The sequence below is a fragment of the Sciurus carolinensis genome, chromosome 14 (assembly GCF_902686445.1).
Source record: "Sciurus carolinensis chromosome 14, mSciCar1.2, whole genome shotgun sequence".
In the NCBI taxonomy this organism is placed as follows: Eukaryota; Metazoa; Chordata; class Mammalia; order Rodentia; family Sciuridae; genus Sciurus; species Sciurus carolinensis.
The window spans coordinates 64,934,465-64,959,847 of NC_062226.1; the positions used below are offsets into that span (position 1 = coordinate 64,934,465).

The 25,383-nt window shown below is 30.9% G+C and overlaps 1 protein-coding gene across 1 annotated transcript in view; it reads right to left on the minus strand.

Annotated features, from left to right (window-relative positions):
• Positions 1-25,383, minus strand: part of Jak2 (Janus kinase 2) — a 113,387-nt gene that overhangs the window by 26,192 nt on the left and 61,812 nt on the right. The window contains 8 exon segments of the mRNA XM_047524742.1: positions 199-326; positions 995-1,181; positions 3,276-3,387; positions 5,360-5,517; positions 12,571-12,690; positions 13,705-14,026; positions 17,768-17,913; positions 25,335-25,382. Coding sequence (XP_047380698.1) covers positions 199-326; positions 995-1,181; positions 3,276-3,387; positions 5,360-5,517; positions 12,571-12,690; positions 13,705-14,026; positions 17,768-17,913; positions 25,335-25,382 — 1,221 coding nt within the window.

Below are 25,383 nucleotides of genomic sequence, written 5' to 3' on the forward strand. Positions count from 1 at the left end.
AATTTTGCTAATTTCTCATACAAGGTTAGTATATTTTTCATAAAAAATAAAAATATTTTCAAGTAAATTTTAATAAAGTAGTTTATAACAAAGTAGTTCCAAATGCCACACAAATATAATGTAGGGTAGGAAATAAAGAAAATAGATGTTGTTTTAAGAGGATTAAAAAAAGACAATAAAAAGTATCTAATGACTTACGAATATTAAATCTTCATTTCTGATTTTGTGAAATACCATTTGGTTCACATTATTATGCCTCTGTAATGTTGGTGAGGTTGGTACATCAGAAATACCATTGGTTCTGAAGACTAGAAGGTTTGATTTATCTGGGAGAAAAACAATAAAATAAATATATGTACATATGTGTGTTTATAATTATATATACATATCATCGAAACACATTGAAAATATAAATTGCTCCAAAGATGAATAAAATGAAATGTGTTCTATATGCAAGAAATTCTTAATAACACATTATTGTTCATCTTTTTCCTGGAAAATTACTTTAGGGGTTTATTCATTGAACTTTAAAGAACTCTTACCAATTATTTCATACATTCAAAGTCACAATCGCTTTGTTAATAAATATAATTGTTTCAGGGATTTCAATTTTAAATAAGATTTATTATTTTAAGAAATTTCCAATCTATTTTTAAAATAAAGAAATAAAAGAATCCTAAAAGCATGTTTATATTTAAAACACCTGAGAATTTGGTAGTGAGAACTTCCAGTTCAATAAGTAAGCAACAGAGTTATACCAAATAATTATTATCTTTAAAATGTCATTTTGAAGATAGAACTTCAAGTCACTGATTTACAACTCAAACAAAAGTATACAACACTATTTAATGATGTTTGCACAACAGAATGAGACAAAATCAACTTGTTTTGGGAGTTACTGCTTTAATATTTCTTTTGAAATCAATGTACTTAAGTCACCTCCCACGACATACACAATGTATGACCAGTATTTTTTAAATAATTAGAAAATTACCTTTTGGCCTTGGGGGACAGCATTTAGTAAACTGGAAAATTATATTGTCTGAGCGAACAGTTTCCATCTGGTAGCAATTCAAAAGATCTTTAAGATTACTGAAGTTCTTCTTAGTTCCACTGAGATTGTACTCTCTATTTTCATTTTTAGTGATCAAACAGTGTTTATATTCAATGACACTTTCTCGCTACAATGTTTAATTATAAAGAGAGGGAGGAAAAATTACAATGAACATCATAGTGGTTATTCTACCAAAAAAGATACCACAAAACAATCAAAAGAATATTCAGACATTTGAACTATAAATCCTCAAGTAAGTCCTGGTATAGTGATAGAGGCAAGGATTTCCTCAAAAAGGCATCATTATAATGTCAATAGCCTTTACTAAAAGCAAGTAAGAAAGAAAAATTAATATTATATAAACATTTTATAAGATAAAATCTGAACCTAGTGTTATTGTGGGCCTTCATGAGCTTATTTCTCCCTCTATCTCCAACCTCAGTTCCTGCCCCTTCTGACATGCAACCTATTTTATAGCCAAATTACAAGACTTAAATAATTTCAGATAACTGTCACACTGTTTATACCTTGGTAACTGTAGTTGCTACTCCTCCACTGTGACTGTACAATGAACTATTACTCATTCCTTAAAACTCAGCTCAAGCTCTACTTTTTCTGTAAGGTCCTCTCTAACAACACTCGTCCATTTCACAGAAAGATGACTAAATACTTATTCCATTTCACCACTACTGTATTTGTTATAATTATCTCTAATATGGCACTTCTAATATTTTGCAGTTTAAAAATATTTGTCTTATGTACTATATTATGAATTTTTTCATTCATCTAATTATATTTTTTTGGTAATAGGGATTGAACCCTACTAAATGCCCTAGTAGGGGCATTTAAACACTAAGCCACATCCCTACCCCTTCTTTAATTTTTATTTGAGACAGGGTCTCTATTGCTTAAGGCCTTGCTAAGTTGCTGAGTCTGGTTTTGAACTTGTGATCTTCCTGTCTCAGCCTCTCATGTTGCTGGGTCATCTTACTATTTTTAAGTTGTTTTTTCATAAGCATATTCATTCTACTTAGAACCATTTACAAAACATCTACCAGACCCTCAATGTCAATCTCCAGTGTTTCTTACTCCAAGAGATCTTTCTTAAAAATTGCAACCTTTTTTATTATTATCTATATTTGTCTATACTAGATAATTACTATGCTTAATTTAGCACTTTTTGGTATATTTTTAATTTTTGACTTTCAAAAGATAAGTTTCTCAAAGATAGGGTTATACTGTATGTTCCCTAATGCCTATTACTCACCTTAGGGTGGGCATATATAGTAAACTACATATACATTTTGAATTTATAATTCAGTACAATGAATTATTAAATGTTATAGTAATGAGATACTCTGAAATTAGAATATATTATCAATTTTATACAACAGTAAATGATGAGAGGAAACATTCAACCCTTTATAACTATAATGCTCTAATTTAAACAAAGAAAAACTTAAAAAAAGGTAAATGATGGAATACTCTATCTTCTATATTGATAATTAATCCATTTTCTACTTATACTAAATATAAGATGGTTATTTTATAATAATTTTATTAATCCTTACTTTCTGTTTTTTAAAAGTAAAATGTATCTAGATTCTGTTATAAAGTTTCTCAGAGTTTAAACAGTGAATTGTCTTATAAATGATATTATCTTTTAAGATAATTTTAGATAAGTAAATCTTAAATGATGGAAGATTATCTGTATTAACAATGAGGTTTTACTGCAGTTTTACACTTAAATTACAAATCATTATTCTTAAAATTGGAAAATCACTAGTTAAAAGTACTATGATAATTCTGTTTGTGTATTATTATCCTGTTTCAATCTAATTAGTAACTGCTGCTAGTAAACAGAAAATTTACTTCTAATTTATTTTATTCTACCTGGTAGGGTACAGATTTCCATTTGGTGAAAAGACTACCAGAGATCTGACGAAATGCCATTTGACACACTAGTAACAAACATCAAAAAAAAATTTTTTGTAATGCCAAATTAAACTATATAAAAACATTGTATATCATTTTATATTTTTATGCAAATGCTAGGAATTATATATTTATTTATGTAGAATTCTTGAGGTAAGTTACATATCATGACAGTTATATCCAGAGCTATAATTCTATATATTAAAAATACTTTATTAGATATATATGAAGAGGAAAGCATATGGACTAAACAACATGCTACCATTAATAAATGTGACATACTAACCTCAACAGCAAAAGTCAGAAAATACTTATTAAAGTCCTTAGGACTACATCGAAGTACATACAGCCCAGTCTGATTACCTGCTTTTTTCAGTTTACTGATGGCAAAATCCATTCTAAAGGTAAAGAAGAAAGAATTTGAAGGATAAAAAGCACCATGACATTATGACCAAATGTCATCCAAAAACTCAGAAATCTTAAACTCTCAGAATTTTTAGACTTCTCTATTTTTTATGTTTATCATAATCTTTCAAGGAAAAAAATCAAGGTACCAAGCTATTTTACAAAAAGTTCAAAGTAATTCAAGGGGCAAGTATATGACTTTAAAAACACATAAAAGATATTATGGGATTAAAAATCACAAAACATTCACTTAAATATTTTGCCTTCTGATTACAGTTTTAATATTTTAAAAACCATACTCACTGTCACAAGATTTCATTCAACTACGCATACAATGTATCAGAAACACTCCTCATGTCTCTTCTATCATAAGAGTTACTAATATCAACAATTATGTGCATTTCTTTATTTAGTACAATACCAAAGTCTAATAGAAGGCTTGTGGTGACTGAAAGACTACGGAGTTTTAAATTTTTCTACATTTTTGAAGTCGCACATCTTGAATGAAAAGTAAAATGCAATCTGCATGAAAGCAAGAACCATTTCTATTTCAGGTATCACCATATTTCTCATGCACAGACTAGTGCCTACATTTAATAGGTACTCAGTAAACATTCTATAAATAATTAAAAGAATACTTGAATGAATGGATGTATATGGATGAATGCAAGTAGTTTTTAAAGTATTGAACATATAAATTACAAAGATAAATTTCAAGAAGTGCAACCTTGTAGTAACAATCATATTTATTACTAAGTAAACACTGAGCATAGCAGCAAGTCTTAAATATTATCCAAGATACATTTTCTCAAACATTTAGATGTAGGTTAAATTCAAGAAACATGCTCAGAATCCCAGATCTTTTTTGTATTCAGGTTCTTCAAATATGATGCCAATCATAAAGAACATCCTATCTGAAAGATAACTAGAACTTGCATTAAATAAATGTTATACATCACAGCTAGCTTTACCCAGTATTAAAGCCAGGTTCTATTATTGTACAGAGCAATGTGGAAGTTATTAGCCATATATAGGTATTTAAATGTAAAAAAATTAAAATTGGATTAAATATGAAACTCAGTTCCTCAGTTTGCAGTAGCCACATTTCAAATGCTTATAGCCACATGTAGCTAGTACCTATGGATTAAATGTCCTATATGTAGAACATTTTCATCACTGAAGAAAAGTTCTATTGTACAGTACTCATCTAGAAATATGGACATCATATATACATCTTTCTTTCGAAGTTTCAGTAAAAGAAGTTGGATTATCCAAAAATAATAACAATTTTCAAATTTTGCCTGTGTTTCCTTTGCAGTATTTCAAAATTAATGTAATATAAATTGGAAGTGTTCTTTAAAAAAAGAAAGAGTTAAATATGCAAAAACAACTAAATGTTAAACTTGTATAACAAGTTTTGAGTATTACAGATTGGGACACAGATGATAAATTATGTCCATATTTAATTGTTATATAATCTGACTTATGCAAACGGACTCTATGTCAAAAAAGAAAATATAAATTATAATAATATTTTTCCAAAACTCCTAAACCTACATGTATCTATTGTATAAAATTTTCTTCATAAATACAGTCATCCTTTGGATCCACAGAGGCTTGGTTCCAGAATCAAACTGTATGCTCAAATTTGACTCATATAAAATGGCATAATTTTCACATATAAATATGTACATCTTCCTCTTACATTAAATCATTATTGATAATTGATTATTGATAAAACCTGATAAATAGAGTGTAAATTCTACATAAAGAGCTGTTATACTGTATTGTTTAGGAAATAACAAGAAAAAAGGTTGGTATATGTTCAGTACAGACACAGAATTTTTAAAATATATGTATTTTTTAACTGTGATTGCATCCATGGATGTGGAATCTGAAGATATGGGACACTGGGCAACACTTACTTTTTTTAAAAAATTTACTTTTAAGGTCTGTATTACTCACGAAATTGGGCCATGACAGTTGCTCTGTATATTTTCAAGCATTGTTGGAGGTGCTACTTCTTTACAGAGATAATGATGTGCATCTGCAGTTAATCTATAATACCCATCAATTAATGACACAAAAGACAAAGCTTCCCTCAACGAGCTAAGTTCAATTTCCTAAACAGAAAAAAGAAAAATAAGCCATTAAGAATCATTTAAAAAGTCAACTGAGTGCTAAATAATGAAAATTTGCTACACTCCATGTTACATTATTTCTCATAATTTTATTTCTTTTAATTCCTTACTTTTACAATTCCCAGTTACAACATCATGTCCTTCCACTTACAGTTCACTCTATATCTGTAATTTTACTATATTTTCCAATACCTCTATTAGACTAATATGAGTTCTCTCAATTAGAAATTTATTCAATCTGATATAAAAGTTGGTATTGAAGGTCATGAGCAGTTGATTTTACATACCAACTGCATGCTGCTGAGCTAATGTATTGATGCTATAAACTAAAATGTTAAGATATGTAGCTATGTTGTGACTGTATCATTATATATACATATGTGAATGTACAGTCAGCCTAAAATACAGTATTTATCTAATAGAAACATATATATATGTAAAAGTACATTTGTATATGTGTATTTGTACATACATATTCAATTTTATTATATAATGAAAAATAAAGTCCTATTTATAACAATAACTATATGTAGTATTGAGGATTAAACTTAACAAAAAATGTGGAAAATGATATTAAAAAAACTTCAAAACACTTATACAACACAACTTTTTATTTGACTATCCAGATGATTACCCATGTTGCTGCATGGGAAAATTCAACATCATCACAATCTTCCCTAAATTAATTTTCTATTTTATCAAATTCTAAAAATACCAACAAGTATTTAGCAAGAAGAAAAAGGCAAATATGGAATTCAGAAAACCAGGGATCCAACATGAGAGATGATAAGATGATAATTCCCAGGATGATAAGAAAGGGATGCTCAAAGATTACAGCTGTAGTTATTAACAGCTGTATCTAGAGAGCTTCCAGACCAGATTAGCAAAACCAGTACCCAGTGATCAAGGCGGAGCTTCTCCCAAAGAAAGAGACATTATATATATTTGACAGGTTTGACTATATGAAATTTTATACTGAGAAATAAGCTACTTCACAAAGTTCTTGCAGGGAATGGAACGACAACTATAAATACAAAGTGGGGAAAGCCATAATTAGCTACTGGAAAAACAAAAAGTTACATAATAATGGAAATGTACTCTGAGTATACTTCCTGGCTCTTCAATAAGTAATATTTACATGATCATAGTGGGAACACAGAATAATGAGTAGGAACAAAAAGTGTAGGAGTGGGAGGGGGGCAAGAATGGAGGAAGGAAGGACTGTATAGAGGGAAAAGAGGGGTGGGAGGGGTGGGGGGAAGGAAAAAATAACAGAATGGATCAAACACCATTACCCTATGTAGGTGTATGATTACACAAATGGTATGCCTCTACTTCATGTACAACCAGTGAAACAAGTTGTACCCCATTTGTTTACAATAAAAATAAATTTTAAAAAAAGTGTAATAAGAAGTGTGTGATGTGTTTGAACAATAAAATATTTATTAATAAAATTAGCCCATAAAAATTGGTACTGTAGCCAGGTGCAGTGGTGCACACTGGTAATCCCAGCAGCTCAGGAGACTGAGGCAAAAGGATCTCGAGTTTAAAGCCAGCCTCAATAACTTAGTGAGGCTCTAAGCAAGTCAGCAAGACTCTGTCTCTAAATATAATATTAAAAAGGCTGGGGATGTGGCTCAGTGGTTAAACAACACGCCTGGGTTCAATCACTGGTACCAAAAAAAAAAAAAGTACACACACACACACACACAAACATATTTACTGTAAAAGATTCTATAAGCAAAATTAAAAGTCTTTGAGAATTATAAGCCTATACAACAAATGACTGATACTCGATATGTATTAGGGGAAAATTCTAAAAACTAACTAAAATTAAAAAGGAAAACTAGTCAAAGGATATGAAAAGGCAATCCATAGAGAAGAAATAGAAATAGCTACCCTATATCAGCACATGAGAAACTACTCAATCTCATGTTCTAATTAAAGAAATACAACATAACAAAAGGAATGCATTTTTGCCTATCAATTTAGCAGAAAAATTAAAATTGATAATATCCAATGTTGGCACAGGTTATAGGGACATGGGGATATACACACATTGGAAACACTGTTGGGAGGCACTTTAACAGTCTATCAAACTCTAAATATTTATATCCTTTGACCTAGCAATTTCACTTACTAGTATCTCTCCTAGTGAGATATTGACATATGTATATAGAAAAGCACATTCAAATGCCTACTTTTAGCATTTTTGTAATAACAAAAAATAGTCAAAATTAAGTGTCTACAAGACAATTATAAATTCTAAATTAAAGATATATATAGTATGGAATTTTATGCAAAAGTTTATTATGATAAATTATAAGTTAAAGCATATATATAATATGGAGCAATATTCAATTTTTTAAATTAGATCTATAGGTACACAGAATGACAAGTCTTATTTTTTTTAAAAAATAGAGTTAAAGCATAATAAAGTATGACTCTGTTTTTTTAATATATATAACATTTATGAAAATGCCATATATAGAGATATATGTAAAAATACAAAAAGGTCAGAAAAATACATACATACAGATGATCACCTCTGGAGAGGGGAGTAAGACAGAATGAATGTTGATGAAAAAGAAGAATAAACTATCTGTTCTTACACCAGAAGCAACAGAAAGGGACACATATAAGTAAATATAAAATAATACTGACTTAAAACTTAAGACAGGATAAAATGGAATAAAAGTATTTGAATAACCAAAATAAATCAGAAAGAGAGGACTAAAAACAACAAAACAAAATTCATAGGACAATCAGAAGCCAAATAGTAAAATGAAAGACTTAAACCCAACTGTATTTGTAACTATGCTAAATTTAAATGCACAAAATACTCTATTAAAATTACAGATTTTTATTCATAAAAAATAACTATTAAAAAATGAGAAGGCAACACACTAACTAGAATATAGCATATATTTTAACAAATCTCCTACAAAAAGACATGTATCCAGAATTTTTAAGAACTCTACAAATTGATAAGAAAAAAACAAACAAGTGAATGAAAAATGAGCAAAAGACTTGCACAGAATCTTCATAAGTAGGCTATCCAAGTGAACAATAAGTATATTAAAAACAGTGTTCTCCTTAGCCTAACTCTAAACCTAACCCTAAACCTAATGCTAGGGTTAGGTTTAGAGTTAGGCTAAGGAGAGCGGTAAGAATGAAGGAAAGAAGGACTGTGTAGAGGGAAAAGAGGGGTGGGAGGGGTGGGGGGGGAGGGGAAAAATAAAATAAACATCATTACCCTATGTAAACGTAAAAAAAATAAAAAAAAATAAAAAAAAACAGTGTTCAACATTATTAATCAAGGCAATGAAATAAAAACCACAGTGAGTTACCAGTACATATTCACCAGAATCACTAAACCTTTTTAGACTCAAAATTATAGGTTGGTGAGGCTATAACTGAAATCTCCATACACTGATGAATAAAGGGTGATATAACTGAAATCTCCATACACTGATGAATAAAGGGTGATATAACTGAAATCTCCATACACTGATGAATAAAGGGTGAATTGGTATAAAAACTTTGGAAAATCATTTATCAGTATACTAACACTATCACTTGACTCAATAATCCCACTCCTAATGTCCACCAATGGAAGAATGAATTTTAAAATGCAGTACACTACTGAATGTTCTCTCTGATATGTGAATGCTACCACACAACATGGGGGGTGGAGAAAAGAAGTTCACTGGATTGGGCAGAGGGGAGTGAGGGGAAGGGAGATGGATGGGAATGGGAAAGATAGTAGTGTGGGTCTGATACAGTTTTCCTATATATGTACTTATATGTACATATATTCATATATATGTACATATATGAATACACTATAATGAATCTTCACATCATGTACATCATGTACTGGGATACTAATAAGAATAATACATACTCCATGTTTGTATAAATATGTCAAAAGATACTCTCCTCTCACATATATCTAAAAAGAATAAATAAGCATTTTTTAAAATGCAATACTATCCAGCAATAAAAAAGGAGTGAACATGTAAAAACATGAGTTTTCAGAGATTATGCTAAGAATAAGAATCTAGATTTAAAAAATACACACAATATTAGTCCATATATATATATAAGCTTAGTGAGCAAAGATAATTGATGGCAAATGTAAGAATGATGGGTACCTAAAGTTGGAGGAGAATGTGGAAATAAGTAGGAAGAAGCATGTGGAAACCTTCTGAGAATACTGGAAATAGTCTACATCTTGAACCAGATATGGTTACACAGGTATATACATATGTAAAAATGTATTGAGCTATACATCTAAAATTAATGTATTTTACTGCGTTCATGTTATGTCTCAACAAAAGTAAAAGAAGAAAAAAAAGAAACAAAAGTAAAAACAGCTACACTGAACTACCTCAAAATTAAAAACTTCTATCCATCAAAGGACACAAACAACAAAATAAAAAAGCATACTATGAATGGGAGAAAATATTTGCAAATCCTACTTCTGATAAGGGGTTAATGTCCAAAATACAAAAAACTATTACAACTCAACAACAAAAATAGCAACAAGTACATGAAAAGATGACCAACATCACTAATCATTAGGGAAATGCAAATTAAAACCATAATGAGATACTACTTTATTCCCATCAGCATGGCTATCATTCAGAAAATAGAAAATAAAAAGTGTTGGTGAGGATGTGGAAAACCTTACAATGCTTAAGCACTACTAGTAGGAATGTAAAATGGTACAGTTACAATAGAAAATAGTATGGTGGTTCCTCAAAAAATCACATATAGAATACAATATGATCTATCAACTCTATTTCTGGGTTTATCTCCAAAGTAATTGAAAGCAGGATCTTGAAGAGACATTTGTACACACATATTTACAGCAATATTATCTACAATAGCCAAAGGAGTGGAAGTAACCCAAAAGCACATCAATGGATACAATTATGCATACAAATGTGACATATATATAAAATGGTATATACATATATATTTAAAAGGAAGTAAATTCTGATACATGTTATAACATGGATGAACCTTGAGTATAACATGCTAAGAAAAATAACAGTCACAGAAAGATAGTATTGTGTGATTCCGCTTGTAAGAGGTTTCTAGAGTAATCAAATTTATAAAGTCAGAAAACAGAATGAGGTTTCAAGAGTTTTTAATGGATACAGAGTTTCAGTGTTGCATAAATAAAAAGTTCTAGAAATTGGATGCACAGCAATGTGAATATACTAAACATTACTGAACTGCATGCTTAGTTATAATGATGTTTTATTTTATATATATTTTACAAAAATTTTAAAAAGATAAAAAGTCAAAAGAAATACCAGAGTAAAGGTAAAATGGTAGTAAAAAACATAAGACTAACATATAACAAACTTGGAAAATGCAAGAATAAACAAAAATTAGTTACTTTCTTATATCCAGCAATAATTTGTTAGAAAAGTAAACTGAGAAAAAGTTCTTACTTCTAATAAATAACAGAAAAAGCATAATATGTGACTAATAAAGTTCAGCATTTCTGGAATTTCATGATATATCAATATAAATAAAACTATCAAAAGTTACTAAAAAAGAACATAATACATGGATACAGAAGAAAAATAAGGTATTCCTAAAATAGTATGTTATATGGGAAAGAAATGTCAACTCTTCCCAAATTAATCTTTAAAGCAATTTCAACAAAATGTCAATGTAATATTTTTAAAAAGCGTTAGAAATACTCAAAAATAAGATAGTGACACAGTTAAGAACTTAGATTTTCAAATAATGGATCTGAATTTAAATAGCCCTAACACTTTACCAATAGTGAGACCTTGGAAAGTTATTTAACTTTTCTGTGTTATAAACTTCATAAATTAAGACAAGTCCACACACCTTTCCGTAAGGAATATTACTATAGAATTTTCACATTAGCATCAATAAACTTTTCCAGAAATATTTATTATAGATGCACAGGGGACTGATAATTATTAAATACCCTTCCATCCATCTGTGAAATATTTATCATACTCCTAATCTAGCTCCTGGAGCACTATGCAAAATGCAGGAAATACAAACACACATGAAAACTTCTTGAAGTCTTGCCTTCAAGAAGTTCACAGCCTACTAGATAGTAGGTGTACTTTATCATGTTTTTATCTAAGAACAGGAAAATGTGCTGAATAAAGTGAGTTGTGAGTCAGTTATTTTTTGGTAATACAACCCTGAAAAGGACAGACAGGGAAGCCATATGGATACTTAAGATAAATGACATTTAACGCAGGAGGAAGTCAAGAAGGATCCAAGTTAAAAAGAAATCAGACCCAGATAAATAAGAAATCTAACAGCGGAGTACAAAAGAATTTATTTTGTCCTTTTCAACTAAAATAAAGGGGATTTCTGAAGTTATTTAAAGAAAGAAAAAGGTTTAATTTCTTAGAATCAATCATGTCTTACAGCTTAAGTGAAGCTGACGTGGAATTGATTTGTATTTTGTCATATAAATTCCATAAAATATTGTTTTATTTTTCTCCTTTAATTAGTCAGAATGGGTGGTATTATGCACATCCCTCTTGATTAAAAAAAAATTTTAGTCAGGAATGAGCATTACGATGGGCAATAGCACAACCAAAGTCAGAGGGAGTGGGGGAAAGAACTGGAGCTTTGTTAATCATAAAAATGAATGAAAAACATAGTAACATATTAAAAAAAAAAAAAAAAAAACTATGGGAACAGTTTTTGGTAAAAAGCAAGGTGCAGGGGCTGGGATTGTAGCCCAGTGGTAGAGTGCTGGCCCAGCATGTGAGGCACCAGGTTCCATCCTCCGCACCACATAAAAACAAATGAATAAAATAAAGATATTGTGTCCATCTACAACTAAAAAAACAATATTTTAAAAAAAGCAAGGTGCAAAAAAAAAAAGTTCACTGAACTGACAATTATCTTTAGAGCTATATTAATAACTATTATCAAAAGAGTAACTTTGGTATTCTGAAATATTTATTTCTGATAAATGTTAAATGTAACCACTATTTAGTCATAAAACAAACTTACCAAATTTTTACCATCTTGCTTATGGATAGTTACAATTCTACTTTCATTTGAGCATTCCTGGTTTGCTTGCTTAATACTGACATCAATAACTTCCGGAAAATCACAATATAATTGTAAATTCTGTAATTAAAAGCATTTAATATTTAAAAGTTATGGAACCATTTTTTTTCTTTCAAATCATTAGAGTTTATTGGTAAACAGATATGTAAGCAAATATAAGAAGAAAACAAACATACCATATAAAAACATGCTTTAAGTTCTTTTTTTTTTTTTTAGCTCTTGAGTATTGCTTTGCTATCATTATTTTTTTTTCTCTTTTTTATTATAAACAAATGGGATACATGTTGTTTCTCTGTTTGTACATGGCGTAAAGGAATACCATTTTTAAACAAGACTTATAAAGGAGACAACACTGGTACAAAATTCTTTAAGAAATAAAAAATTTTATAGATAACAACAGATAAGAATTATGTGATTCCTTCCCCAAAAAATCTAATCCCAAGACTATATATCTTGCTTTGACTTATAAATAAGAAATATTAAAGGATGCAAGGAATCTAAAGTGTGTTATAGTACTCTTTAACCCAATTAACATTAATAAGAACCACTGCCAGAAAACTGAAAATCTAACTGGCAAAAAAATTAAAAGTAAAAATAAAATCATCTTAAATCTCTAAAACAATCTAAGAACAATAATGATATGAACAAATTTAAAACTTGAAATGCAAACCTTAAAAAGTAAATTAATTACTTAACAGGTATACATTATAATAAAAATTAATGTAAATGAATATTTTCCATTTGGTTTTATGATTGTTCCTTATTATCAATAATAAAAAATGTAAAAAGGAAGCAAGACCTTAAAAATCACTTACAGAATTAAACCCTTTTCTGAAACTATAAGAAAGTCATTAGTAATTATTTAGTCTTAAAAAGATGAAATAAAAATCCATTTAAGAATAATGAGAGAAGAACTACAGATAAAACCTTGATGGCGTCACATGCTACAAGAAACTTCCACTTCTAACAAAAGAAGTGCAAGACCAGGTTTGAAATAACTAAAATTACTTTGTTTATATTGCCATTCTACTTAAATTTTAAAACAAAGAATGAAAACATATCATTAAGAATTACCTGTTCTGTCAGTGTCTCACTTTCTTTATGTTTCCCTCTTGACCACTGAATTCCACCGTTTCCAGTTATTACAATGGTTGCAAAAATCTCCTCACCTGAAGGACCTCTTCCAGGTTCTTTTACTTCAAATTGCTCTGTGTAGAAGGCAGACTGAAGAGTTTCCAGATTTATAAGATACTTAAGTTTCAAGTTTCTGGCAGTGGCTTTGCATTGACTGAACTGCTGAATAAATCTGCGAAATCTGTACCTTATTCGCTTCCTTGTCAAAATATGATAGTCTTGAATCTTTGCTCGAACACATTTTGGTAAGAATGTCTTATAGCTAGGAATAAAGAGAATACACAGAAAAGGAAAACAAAGAAAACAATAATTGGAAAATAAACCTAATACAAAAGTGAAAGACAAGTTCCTATCTTTTTCCATGACAGGTAGGTACTACAACATGGTAGTCAAATAGAATAAGTTGATATAACCATCCACAGAGGAGAAAATCTCAATGTTTCAATTAATGAAACACACACTCTGAGTTACCATAAAGCTCATAATAATAATAATAATAATCTTCTCTAATTATCTTATAACCCTGGGATGGTGATTTATAAGATTTTTTTGGCATTAATTGTACTGTGCTGCTACTACTTCTTATAATGTGGAAATTTTTATTTGAATTTTATCCAGATTTTATCTGAATTTTGGAAATTGTTGCTTTTGTTGGTGTTGTTTTTTGTTCATTATGCAAACATACGTTTTTGTATACATTATTTTTGGTTAGGTCAACTTAACTAAATCCTAATAATTCCTCTGATCAAAATAATTCTATCTAGAAACGTTCTTACCTTTTTTGGGCGTTTATCTCTATGCATAATAGCATAAAAATGGAATAAATTAATTTCTCTGCTTCTAATGTACACAGACATACAGAGTAACCTCTTATATGTATTTTTTTAAATTGAGAAAAGAACATGTATTTAGTTGGACTATTCATCCATATCCTATGGACTATTTCCAGAAATGAGCACCTTATTTCATTCTGCATGCAATAATTTCTCGTCTGTTCTCCTATCAATTCTAAGTAACTTAACAGTAATTAGAGTTCCTTGATTACCATCAAATAGTAATTCAGAAAACATCAATGAATTAAATATGTGTTAAACTATATTAAGAAGGCATGTTTTGCCATAGGGCAGGCATAAATTATTTATCCGCTCTTAAAATGCCATGGCACAGTAGATAAAAGAAAAATAAGAGAGTCAGAGTATTTCAAAACTAAAACTATTATTCTACAAATGATACCTTCAAGAAAGTTAAAAAGAAATAATACACAGAATGAGATAAATTATTTGCAAATATTACATGATAATTTGTATTTGGAGACTTGCAACCCAAATATAAAAAGAACACTTACGACTCAATAATAAAAAGACAACTCAATTTTAAAATGAGCAAAGAATTTCAACAGACATTTTTCCAAAGGAGACATACACATGGCCAATCAGCATATGAAAAGATGCTAAACATCAGTAGTCATCAGGGAAATGAAAATCAAAACCAGAATGAGACAACATTTCTACTTGGTAAGATGGGTAAAATAAAGACACAAGTGCTGAAAAAAGTAGGAATTCTCATGTACTGCTAGTGAATCTAATATGATATAGCTGCTTTAGAAAATCTGGTAGTTTGTCAAAAAATTAAATCTAGTTAGCATATGAAAGAGGAACTCTACTCTAAGCATATACATAGGAGAAATAAATATATCTACAAAATAACTCATACAGAACTGTTCATATCAGCATTATTCACAGCCAAGAAGTAGAAAGAAGTCAAATTTTCATCAAGTGATGAACAGGTAAACAAAATGTGATATGTTCATACAATGGAATAATAAAACTAAAAAGGAATGAAATACTGATATATACTACAACATGGATGAACCTTAAAAACATTATTCTAAGTAAAAGAAGTCAGACAGAAAATGATACCACATAGTGTATGATTCCAATCACATGAAATGTCCAGAATAGGCAATCCATTGAAACAAAAAATAGATAAGTGATTGCCAGAGACTGGTGGGAAAGAGGATTAGGGTTGAATGCTAATGGATATGGGGTTTCTTTTAGGAAGGATAAAAATATTCTAAAATTACATTGTTATTATTTTTTCCAACCCTTTGAACACACCAAAAAGAGTATTTAATCATTTACTTTAAATAGGTAAACTTCATGATATGTAAATTATATTTCAATAAGTTGTTAATTTTAAAGTCCCATCGAATTTTATAAGGAATGTGTAATATTTATGTAATTTAAAAAGTAAAGCAAAAAGAATGATGCAGAATTTTGCATATATGTTTATATATTGGTTCAGAGTATGGGTTAAGAGAATCAGAGAAATACAATTAATAAACAAGAAAAATAGATGATATATGATTCCTAACTTCAAACAAACCACAACCTATGTGAAAAGATTCTATTTAAATTTGGATATGATCTAGTCTCAAATGCAGAATTATCCCACCACAGCAGAAGCCTAAAGATGGCTTCTTATTTACAACATTCATCTTTAGTGACTCAAAGCTTCTATTCTTCAATTGTGTTTCCTTCAATTTTCATCAACAACTTTTAAGATACTCTTCCTCTAATTCTGTTCTACTACGACCTAGCATATACCAAGTATTCAATAAATAGTTGTTTGAATTAATGAATAAATGAATGAATGAATGAATGAATAAACTAATATCCAAGAAGTATCTGTTTATACCTTAATAAAGATCAAGGAATTAGTAAAATATAGAGATGTTTTTGGTGTTCCTTTGAACCTAGTCTTCTAGATTCCTGAGTGAGTTCACAATATCATATCTACTCCATTTCAGTTAAGGCCTAACAGACATCTGACAGCAAAACAAAAATATTTAAAACCAAAGAGAGAAACTGAAAATTATCTTCTAAAAACTGGATATGGAACTATTTTGAGAAACTTAGGGAGAAAATAATGTCAAAAAAGAAAGGAAGTCAACCACACTGACTTTCAAACTTGTAAGTATGTACTATATAAAATAAATAGTCTTCAAACTTAAGGAAAATCAAACTATTCTTATGTAGAACATGTGTGTAAGTGTGTGTGTGTGACCAGAGATTGGACCCAGGGGTGCTCTATCACTGAACTACATCCCCAACCCCTATTTCTTTTTATTTTTTATTTTGAGTTTTGAGACAAGGTCTCACTAAGTTTTCCAGGAAGGCCTCAAACTTGCCATCCTCCTACCTCAGCTTCCCCAGTTACTGGGATTGTAGGCATGCACAATCATGCCCAATTATATAAAACATCTTTAAAAAGTAGAAATTTTGCAGACATTAAACCTGGACTGTAGAAGTAGTGTTTCCAAGAACTGTAATTTAAAACTGTCATGATTGTCAAAATCCACTATGCAGAATAATAATTTGGGGAATGCTGAGTTTGGATAACTTGTATAAAAAAAAATCCCTGAAGCACTTGTAAAATTTCATATTTGTGGGCTTTGCATTTTTCTTTGAGGGGGGGTCACAGGGGGTTGAACCCAGGGGTGCTTAACCACTGAGCCACATTCCCAGCCCTTTTTAAAAAATATTTTATTTAGACAGGGTCTTTCTATTGCTTAGGGAGGAATCTTCAATTTTAACAGGCACTTCGGGTGATTCTAATGCAAGTAAAATACAGACCACAATTTGAGAAAAACTGATTTGGATAATTTATACCAAAAATTTGAGGATCTACTACCAAAAATTATCCCTCCAGGTGTTCTTCCCACTGATCTCAACTTTTTAAGATTAAATTAATGAACCTACCCTTTTAAGAATAAATGAATCAAACAATAAATTGATACTGATCACCTATCATACTTTCTGTACCACTACAATTTTTTCAATAATTTCATCTCACAATGTGTCACATACAAGAAAAATAGTTACCCATGTGATTTTTTAAATTATAAAATAAAAGGTGGGGACAAATACAGAAAATACAAGTAAATTATATAAAATCTCTAGTTGTTCACATTTACGCATATGCATATGCAGAAAGAAATTACCTGATAGAGTTATAAATGGCCAGTGGAGTCTGATCGTTTTCTTTGGCTATTCTCATCATATCCAACACTGCCATCCCAAGACATTCTTCCTGAGTTTCATGAGTCACAGGCACTTTTATCCATCCATGCACAAAATCATGCCGCCACTAAAAGGAACAAAAATATCTAAGGAAATATTGCAGCGTAAATTTTAATCTACTATGGTATTTTAACCTACAACATAATTTCCAGAACATATGTACTTAAAAGGCATAGGTCAAAAAAACAGCACTAGAAATATAAATTATAGCCCATGGATTAATGCAATCCTATCTTCTCAGAGCCATGCTAGAATTCAGTGGTAATTATGAAATAATTTGTCCAAAATGGTCCTATTCAAAGATGGCTGGGCAATGAAAGTCTATTGTTGTCTTCACTGGAATAGAACCATTTATTTTAAGGCTATGCAAAGAAGTGCTCACCATAGGAAATGTCTCATTTTCCTAATTCATTTCTATGAAAGCACTAAATTATCTTGTGGATCAGAAAACATTAGAATTCTACCTAGCTTTATTGAAATGGGTCCATACTAATACACTGCAGACCATACAGTTTCATTTAACAAAATAAATGCAAACATGATTTTTTTCTGTAATAATCCTATATTAAAATTAATTTTCAATGAAAAAAAGGCATAGGTCAACTCCTTCCTTGATTTTCATTTTGCCATAAAATTTTAGTAAAAATAATTTGCAAATGGAAACTGATTTAAATTGGGTGTACAGCTATAGAACACACATGCTATCAACCAATTTCACTGCATGTATTTTCAAATTGTATCTCCTACATAAAAATTACCTAAATTAAAATAGTAACCAATTATGTCCTGAATTTCACTTATGCTAAAAACATTAAAATAGAGATTGTGTTCAAACAAAGAAATACATTATGCAGTCTTAGCCATCAAAAGGACTAAAATCTAGTTTAGAAGCTACACGTGAAAACAAACAATTTTAATGCCCAATACTTAAGTAGTGCCACACAATTGCTGATTTAGGATATTTGAGAAAGGTGAATTGTTACACTTGGTGTAAACAGAGAAGGTTTCATGGACTATTTGAAACAATCTTGTAAATTTTGAAGATGAAGAAATTTTGATGGACAAAAAAGCAGTAAGGAAATAGAAAGAATGACAAAAACAAAGTACAAGACGTGTAGAGATGCAAACTAGTTAGGTTGGGGGCAGAGTGTAGGTAATCTTGAATGACTTGATTCTACAAACAATAAAGATTCAGATTTTTTAAAGTATCAGTTTCACATTATCTCTTTCAATGCTACAACAATAGCAATCACAAATGTGCTTAAAGAAAATTAAATGTGCTCAGAGAGGCACTAAGGCTGCTGTATGGCTTACATAGAAGGTAATAAGTATATGATACAGAAAACAGAAGATACTCTTCTGTATCTCATCACTGGATAGATCCTCCAAACAAAAACTAAATAAAGAAGCTACAGAACTAAAAAGTACAAATCATAATTTAGACATAAAAGACATATACAGAATATACCAATGAATGAATATGCTCTCTTCTCAGCAGCACACAGATTCTTCTCTAAAATAGACAATAGCTTAGACCACAAAGCTACTCTTAGCAAATACCAAAAAATAGAGATAATACCTTGCATTCTATCAGATCATAATGGAATAAAATTAGAAATCAACAGAATAAAAAACAGAAGCTACTCTAACACCTGGAGTTCAATAATACGCTATTGAACAACAAATGGATAGCAGAAGAAATCAGGGATGAAATAAAAAATATTTAGCAGTAAATGTGAATTGCAATGCAACATATCAAAATCTCTGGGACACTATGAAGGCAGTGCTAAGAGAAAATTCATTGCATTAAGCCCATTCATTAAAAGAATAGAAAGTCAATAAATAAATAGCCTAATATCACATCTCAAAGCCCTAGAAAAAGAAGAAGAAATCAACACTAAATCAGAAGACAGGAAATAATTAAAATCAGAGCTGAAGTCAATGAAACTGAAACAAAAAAATATTTCAAAAAAATCAATGAAACAAAAAATTGGTTCTTGGAAAAAGTAAATAAAATTGACAAATCCTTAGATAAGCTAACAAAGAAAAAGAGAGAAAAAACTAAAAAATACTAAAATTTGTGATGCAAAAGGAAATATGACAAACACTGCTGAAAGATAACAAACACTCAAGTCACTTTGAAAATTTATACTCTAATAAAATAGAAATTCTTGAAGACATCAACAAATTTCTAGAAACATATGACCTACCCAAATAGAATCAGGAGGACACAGATAGATTTAAACAGATAGATTTCAAGAAATGTAATTGAAGATGCCATTTTCAAAAGCCTACCAACAAAGAAAAGCCTAGGACCAGATGGATTCCCAGCTGAGTTCTATAAGACCTTCAAAGAAGAACTAACACTAAAACTCTTTAAGTTATTCCATGAAATGAAAAAGGGAAAACTTTCAAACTCATTCTATTAAGCTAGTATCACCCAGATATCTAAACCAGAAAAAGACACATCAAAGAAAGAAAATTTCTGACCAATATTCCTGATGAAAGTAGGTGCAAAAATTCTTAACAAAATACTGGCAAACTGCATACAAAAACATATTAAAGATAGTGTACTATGATCAAGTAGGGTTCATCCCAGGAATGTAATTTTGGTTCAACAGACAGAAATCAATAAATGTAATTTATCACATCAATGGACTTAAAGATAAGAATCATATGATCATCTCAATAAATGCAGAAAAAGCATTCAACAAAATATAACATTCATTCAGCTTCAAAACACTAGAAAAACTAGGGGTAATATGAACACACCTCAACACTGTAAAACCTATATATGTTTAAACCAAGTCCAACATCATTCAAAGTGGAGAAAAACTGAAACCATTCCCTCTAAAAAGTGGAACAAGACAGGGATGCCCTCTTTCATCACTTCTATTCATAGTCCTAGAAACTCCGGCCAGAGAAATTAGACAGAAGAAAGAAATTAAAGGGATACAAATAGGAAAAGAACTCAAACCATCCTTATTTCTAATGACATGATTCTATATTTAGATGACCCAAAAAACTCCACCAAAAAACTTTCAGATATCATAAATGAATTCAGCAAAAGTAGCAAGATATAAAATTAATACCCACAAATCAATTACATTCCTATATATCAGTGATGAATCAACTGAAGGAGAAATTAGGAAAAATATCCTGTTCACAATAGCTTCAAAAAATTAAAATATTTGGGAATCAATCTAACAAAGAAGGTGAAAGAACTCTTCAATGAAAACTCCAGAACACTAAAGAAAGAAATTAAAGAAGACCTTAGAATATTTAAAGATCTCCCATGTTCTTGGATAGGCAGGATTAATATTGTCAAAATGTCCAAAAGTGCTATATAGATTTAATGCAATTTCTATTAAGATTCTGATGATGTTCTTCACAGAAATAGAAAAGGCATGAAATTCATTTGGAAAAATAAGAGGCCCAGATTAGCAAAAGCAATCCTCAGAAAGAAAAGTGAAGCAGGGCCTCAAAATATCAGACCTTAAATTATACTACAGAGTTTTAGTAACAAAAACAGCATGATATTGGCACCAAAACAGACATGAAGACAATGGTACAGAATAGCAGACACAGAGACAAACCCACATAAATACAGTTATCTCATACTAAACAAAGGCACCATAAACATACATTGGAGAAAATATAACCTATTGAACAAATAGGTGCTGGGAAAACTGGAAATCCACATGTAGAAAAACTCAACTCAAAATGGATCAAGAATCGAGGCATTAGAACAGCCACCCTACGCCTACTAAAAGAAAAGGTAGTACCAATCTCCATCATGTCCGCTCAGGAACCAACTTCCTCATCAAGACTCCTAAAGTGCAAGAAGTAAAATCAAGAATCAATAAATGGGATGGCATCAAACTAAAAACTTCTTCACAGCAAAGAAAACAATCAAAAATGTGAACAGAGAGCCTACAGAATGAGAGAAAATCTTTGCTACCTGCACCTCAGATAGAGCATTAATCTCCAGGATATACAAAGAACTCAAAAAACTTAACACCAAAGAAACAAATAACCATGAATAAATGGGCTAAGGAACAGAACAGACACTTCACAGAAGAAAAAATGTGAACATCACTAACAATTTCAGCAATGCAAAATAAAACTATACTGAGATTCCATCTCACTCCAGTCAGAATGGCAATTATCAAGAATACAAATAATAATAAATGTTGGCAAGGATGTCTGGGAACAGGTTCACTCATACATTGCTGGTGGGACTGCAAAGTAGTGAAACCACTCTGTAAAGCAGTACACGGATTGCTCTGGAAACTTGTAATGGAACCACCATTTGACCACATTATCCCACTCCTCGACTTATACCCAAAGAACTTACAATCAGCATACTACAGTGATGCAGCCACATCAATGTTTATGGTAGCTAAATTTACAACAGCTAACCTTTGGAACAACCTAAGTACCCTTTAACAGATGAATGGATGAAGAAAATGTGGTATATATACACAATGGAATATTAGCCATAAATAAGAACAAAATGGACATTTTAGAGTAAGTGGATGGAACTGGAAAATATCATGCTAAATGAAATAAACCAGTCCCAAAAACCGAAACAATCAAGAACATGAACAGAGAGTCTCCAGAATGAGAGAAATTCTTTTCTTCCTGCACCTCAGACAAAGCATCAATCTTCAGGATATATAAAGGTCAAATGTTCTCTCTGATATGTGGATGCTAACCCACGACAAGGGAGGATAGGGAGAGGAAGTATAGAAATTCATTGGATTAGATAAAGGGGAATGAAGAGAAAGGAGGGAAGATGGGAATAGGAAAGACAATAGAATGAATCAGACATAACTTTCCTATGCTCATATACGAATACACATAAACACATGACCAGTGTAACTCCACCTCATGTTCAAACAGAAGAATAGATCAAAATTGTAATGAGTTGCATCCCACGTATGTATCATATGTCAAAATACACCCTTCTGGCATACACACACACACACACACATACACACACACACATATACAACAAACAGAAAACTTATAAACTGTAAAAATAAATAAAGGCTGGATGGAATCCTTAAAAAAATAGAATACAGGAAGCAATAAATGTTGGCAAGAATGTAGGGAAATAGGTACACTCATACATTGCTAGGTGGGACTGCAAATTAGTGTAACCACTCTGGAAAGCACTATGGAGATTCCTTAGAAAACTTGGAATAGAACCACCATTTGACCCTGTTATCCCACTCCTTGGCCTATACCCAAAGGACTTAAAATCAGCATACTATAGTGGCATGGCCACATAAATGTTTATAGAAGCTCAATTTATAATAACTAAGCTATAGAATCAAACGAGGTGCCCTTCAACAGATAAATAAAATATGGTACTCATACATAATGGAATATTATTCAGCCTAAAGAAGAATGAAATTATGATATTTGCCATAAATTAATAGAAGTGGACACTATTGTGTTAAGTAAAATAAGTCAATCTTAAGTAAAATAAACCTACCTCTGTATATATGTCCAAAAAATTAAAGCAGGTACTCAAATACAAATGAATGAATACATAAAATGTAGTATACACATACAATGGAATAATATTAAAGGAAGGAAATTTTCACATTTTCTACATTGCTTTTTCTGAGTATTTTATCACTCAAGTCTTGCCCCAACTATAGAATTAGGTGGTTGCTGAGCAAACATGGATGAATCTTGAAAACACTATGCTAAGTAAAATAAGCCAGTCATAAAAAAGACAAGTATAATATAATCCCATTTGTAAGAGGTACTTAAAACAGGCAAATATGTACAGATAGAAAGTAGAATGGTGTTTGACAACGTCCAGGGAAGGGAGAAATGAAGAGTTACTGTTTAATGGGTATGAAGCTTTGGTTTGGAAAGATAAAAAATGTTCTAGAGATGAATGGTTGGTGATCTTTGTAAAATAATGTGAATATACTTACATACTTAATGTGAATGAACTACACACTTAATAAGGGTTAAAATGGTCAATTTTGAACGTATTTTTACCATAACAAAAACAAATTGGTTGACCTCACACCCAAATAGATAAATATTCTCCAACATATTGCTTATAAACTTAACAAGGCTTACTGGGTTTCTTGGAAATGTGTGGCATGAAGATCTGTAGGGCTATTTCCTATGACATTAGCAAATCTTATTTAGAACTCCTTAATCTAATAATACTTTATGAATATCTTTACCCAAGAGCACTAACTGCCTTTTCTTTTCTTTCTTTAGTTGCTATTCATAAGACTCCAACAGTACATGAAAACAAAAGTTATTTAATAATAAAATATTTCAATTAAGGTGGAAGAGAAGAAGCATTATGAAATGTTCAAACACAATACAAAATTCAGTATAACAGTATTAATGAATTGTTATGGTTTGGATGTGAGGTGTCCCCCAAAAGTTCACATGTGAGACAATGCAAGAAGGTTCAGAGGAGAAATGATTGGGTTGTGAGAACCTTCACCCAATCAGTGAAGTAATCCCCTGATGGGATTAACTGAGTGGTAACTGAAGTGGTAGGGTGTGGCTGGAGCAGACTGGAATTGAGGCATGGCTATGGGGTATTATTTTGTATCTGGAGAGTGGAGTCTCTCTCTCTCTCTCTCTCTCTCTCTCTCTCTCTCTCTCCTCTCTCCTGCTTCCTGATGATGTGAGCTGCTTCCCTCTGCCATGCTCTTCTGCCATGATATTCTGCTTCACCACAAGCCCTGAGGAATGGAGCCGGCCGTCTATGGAGTAAGACCTCTGAAACTGTGAGCCCTCAAATAAACCTTTCCTCCTCTATAATTGTGCTGGTCAGATCATTTAGTCACAGCAGCGAAACAGCTGACTAAAACATGAACAAATGGCTAGAGCACAGCTCTCAGACTATCAACATCCAGTCACCTTCCTATGAGGACCTACACAAATTATCAGAGATCATTTTTTTATGTTGCTTTCATTACTTTTAAAAAAAAATTTTTTTTTTAGTTGTCGATGACCTTCACTTTATTTACTTATTTATATGTGGTGCTGAGGATGGAAATCCAGGGCCTCACACATGCCAGGTAAGTGCTCTAACACTGAGCCACAACCCAACCCTCTTTACTTTCACTATCTACTTTTTAAGTCCAAAATTGTCCAGAACAATAAAAAACACTCAAGAAATTGTACTGTCAAGTATGTCAGTCACTTAGATCCATATGAATCACACTATAAAACTTGGTCTACACTTTTTGAAATCCTTAAAATGATCTAAAGCCCTAAAATAAAATAATATTAAAAAGATCAATTAACAAATTCATTTAAAATAAATTCTATTATCTGTAATATGAGATTAAAACTTATTGTTAAAACTATCTCTACACCTGCCATGCAACATAGAACTGTTTTCCCATATGAAATTTGCCCTGATTAAGAGATATACTACATGAGAAGATATTTATCGCTTATACACATACAAATAAGATAATATAATCATACCTGAGCAAAAAGGTAAGACATGACAAAGTCATCAAGAAGAGGAGCTTCA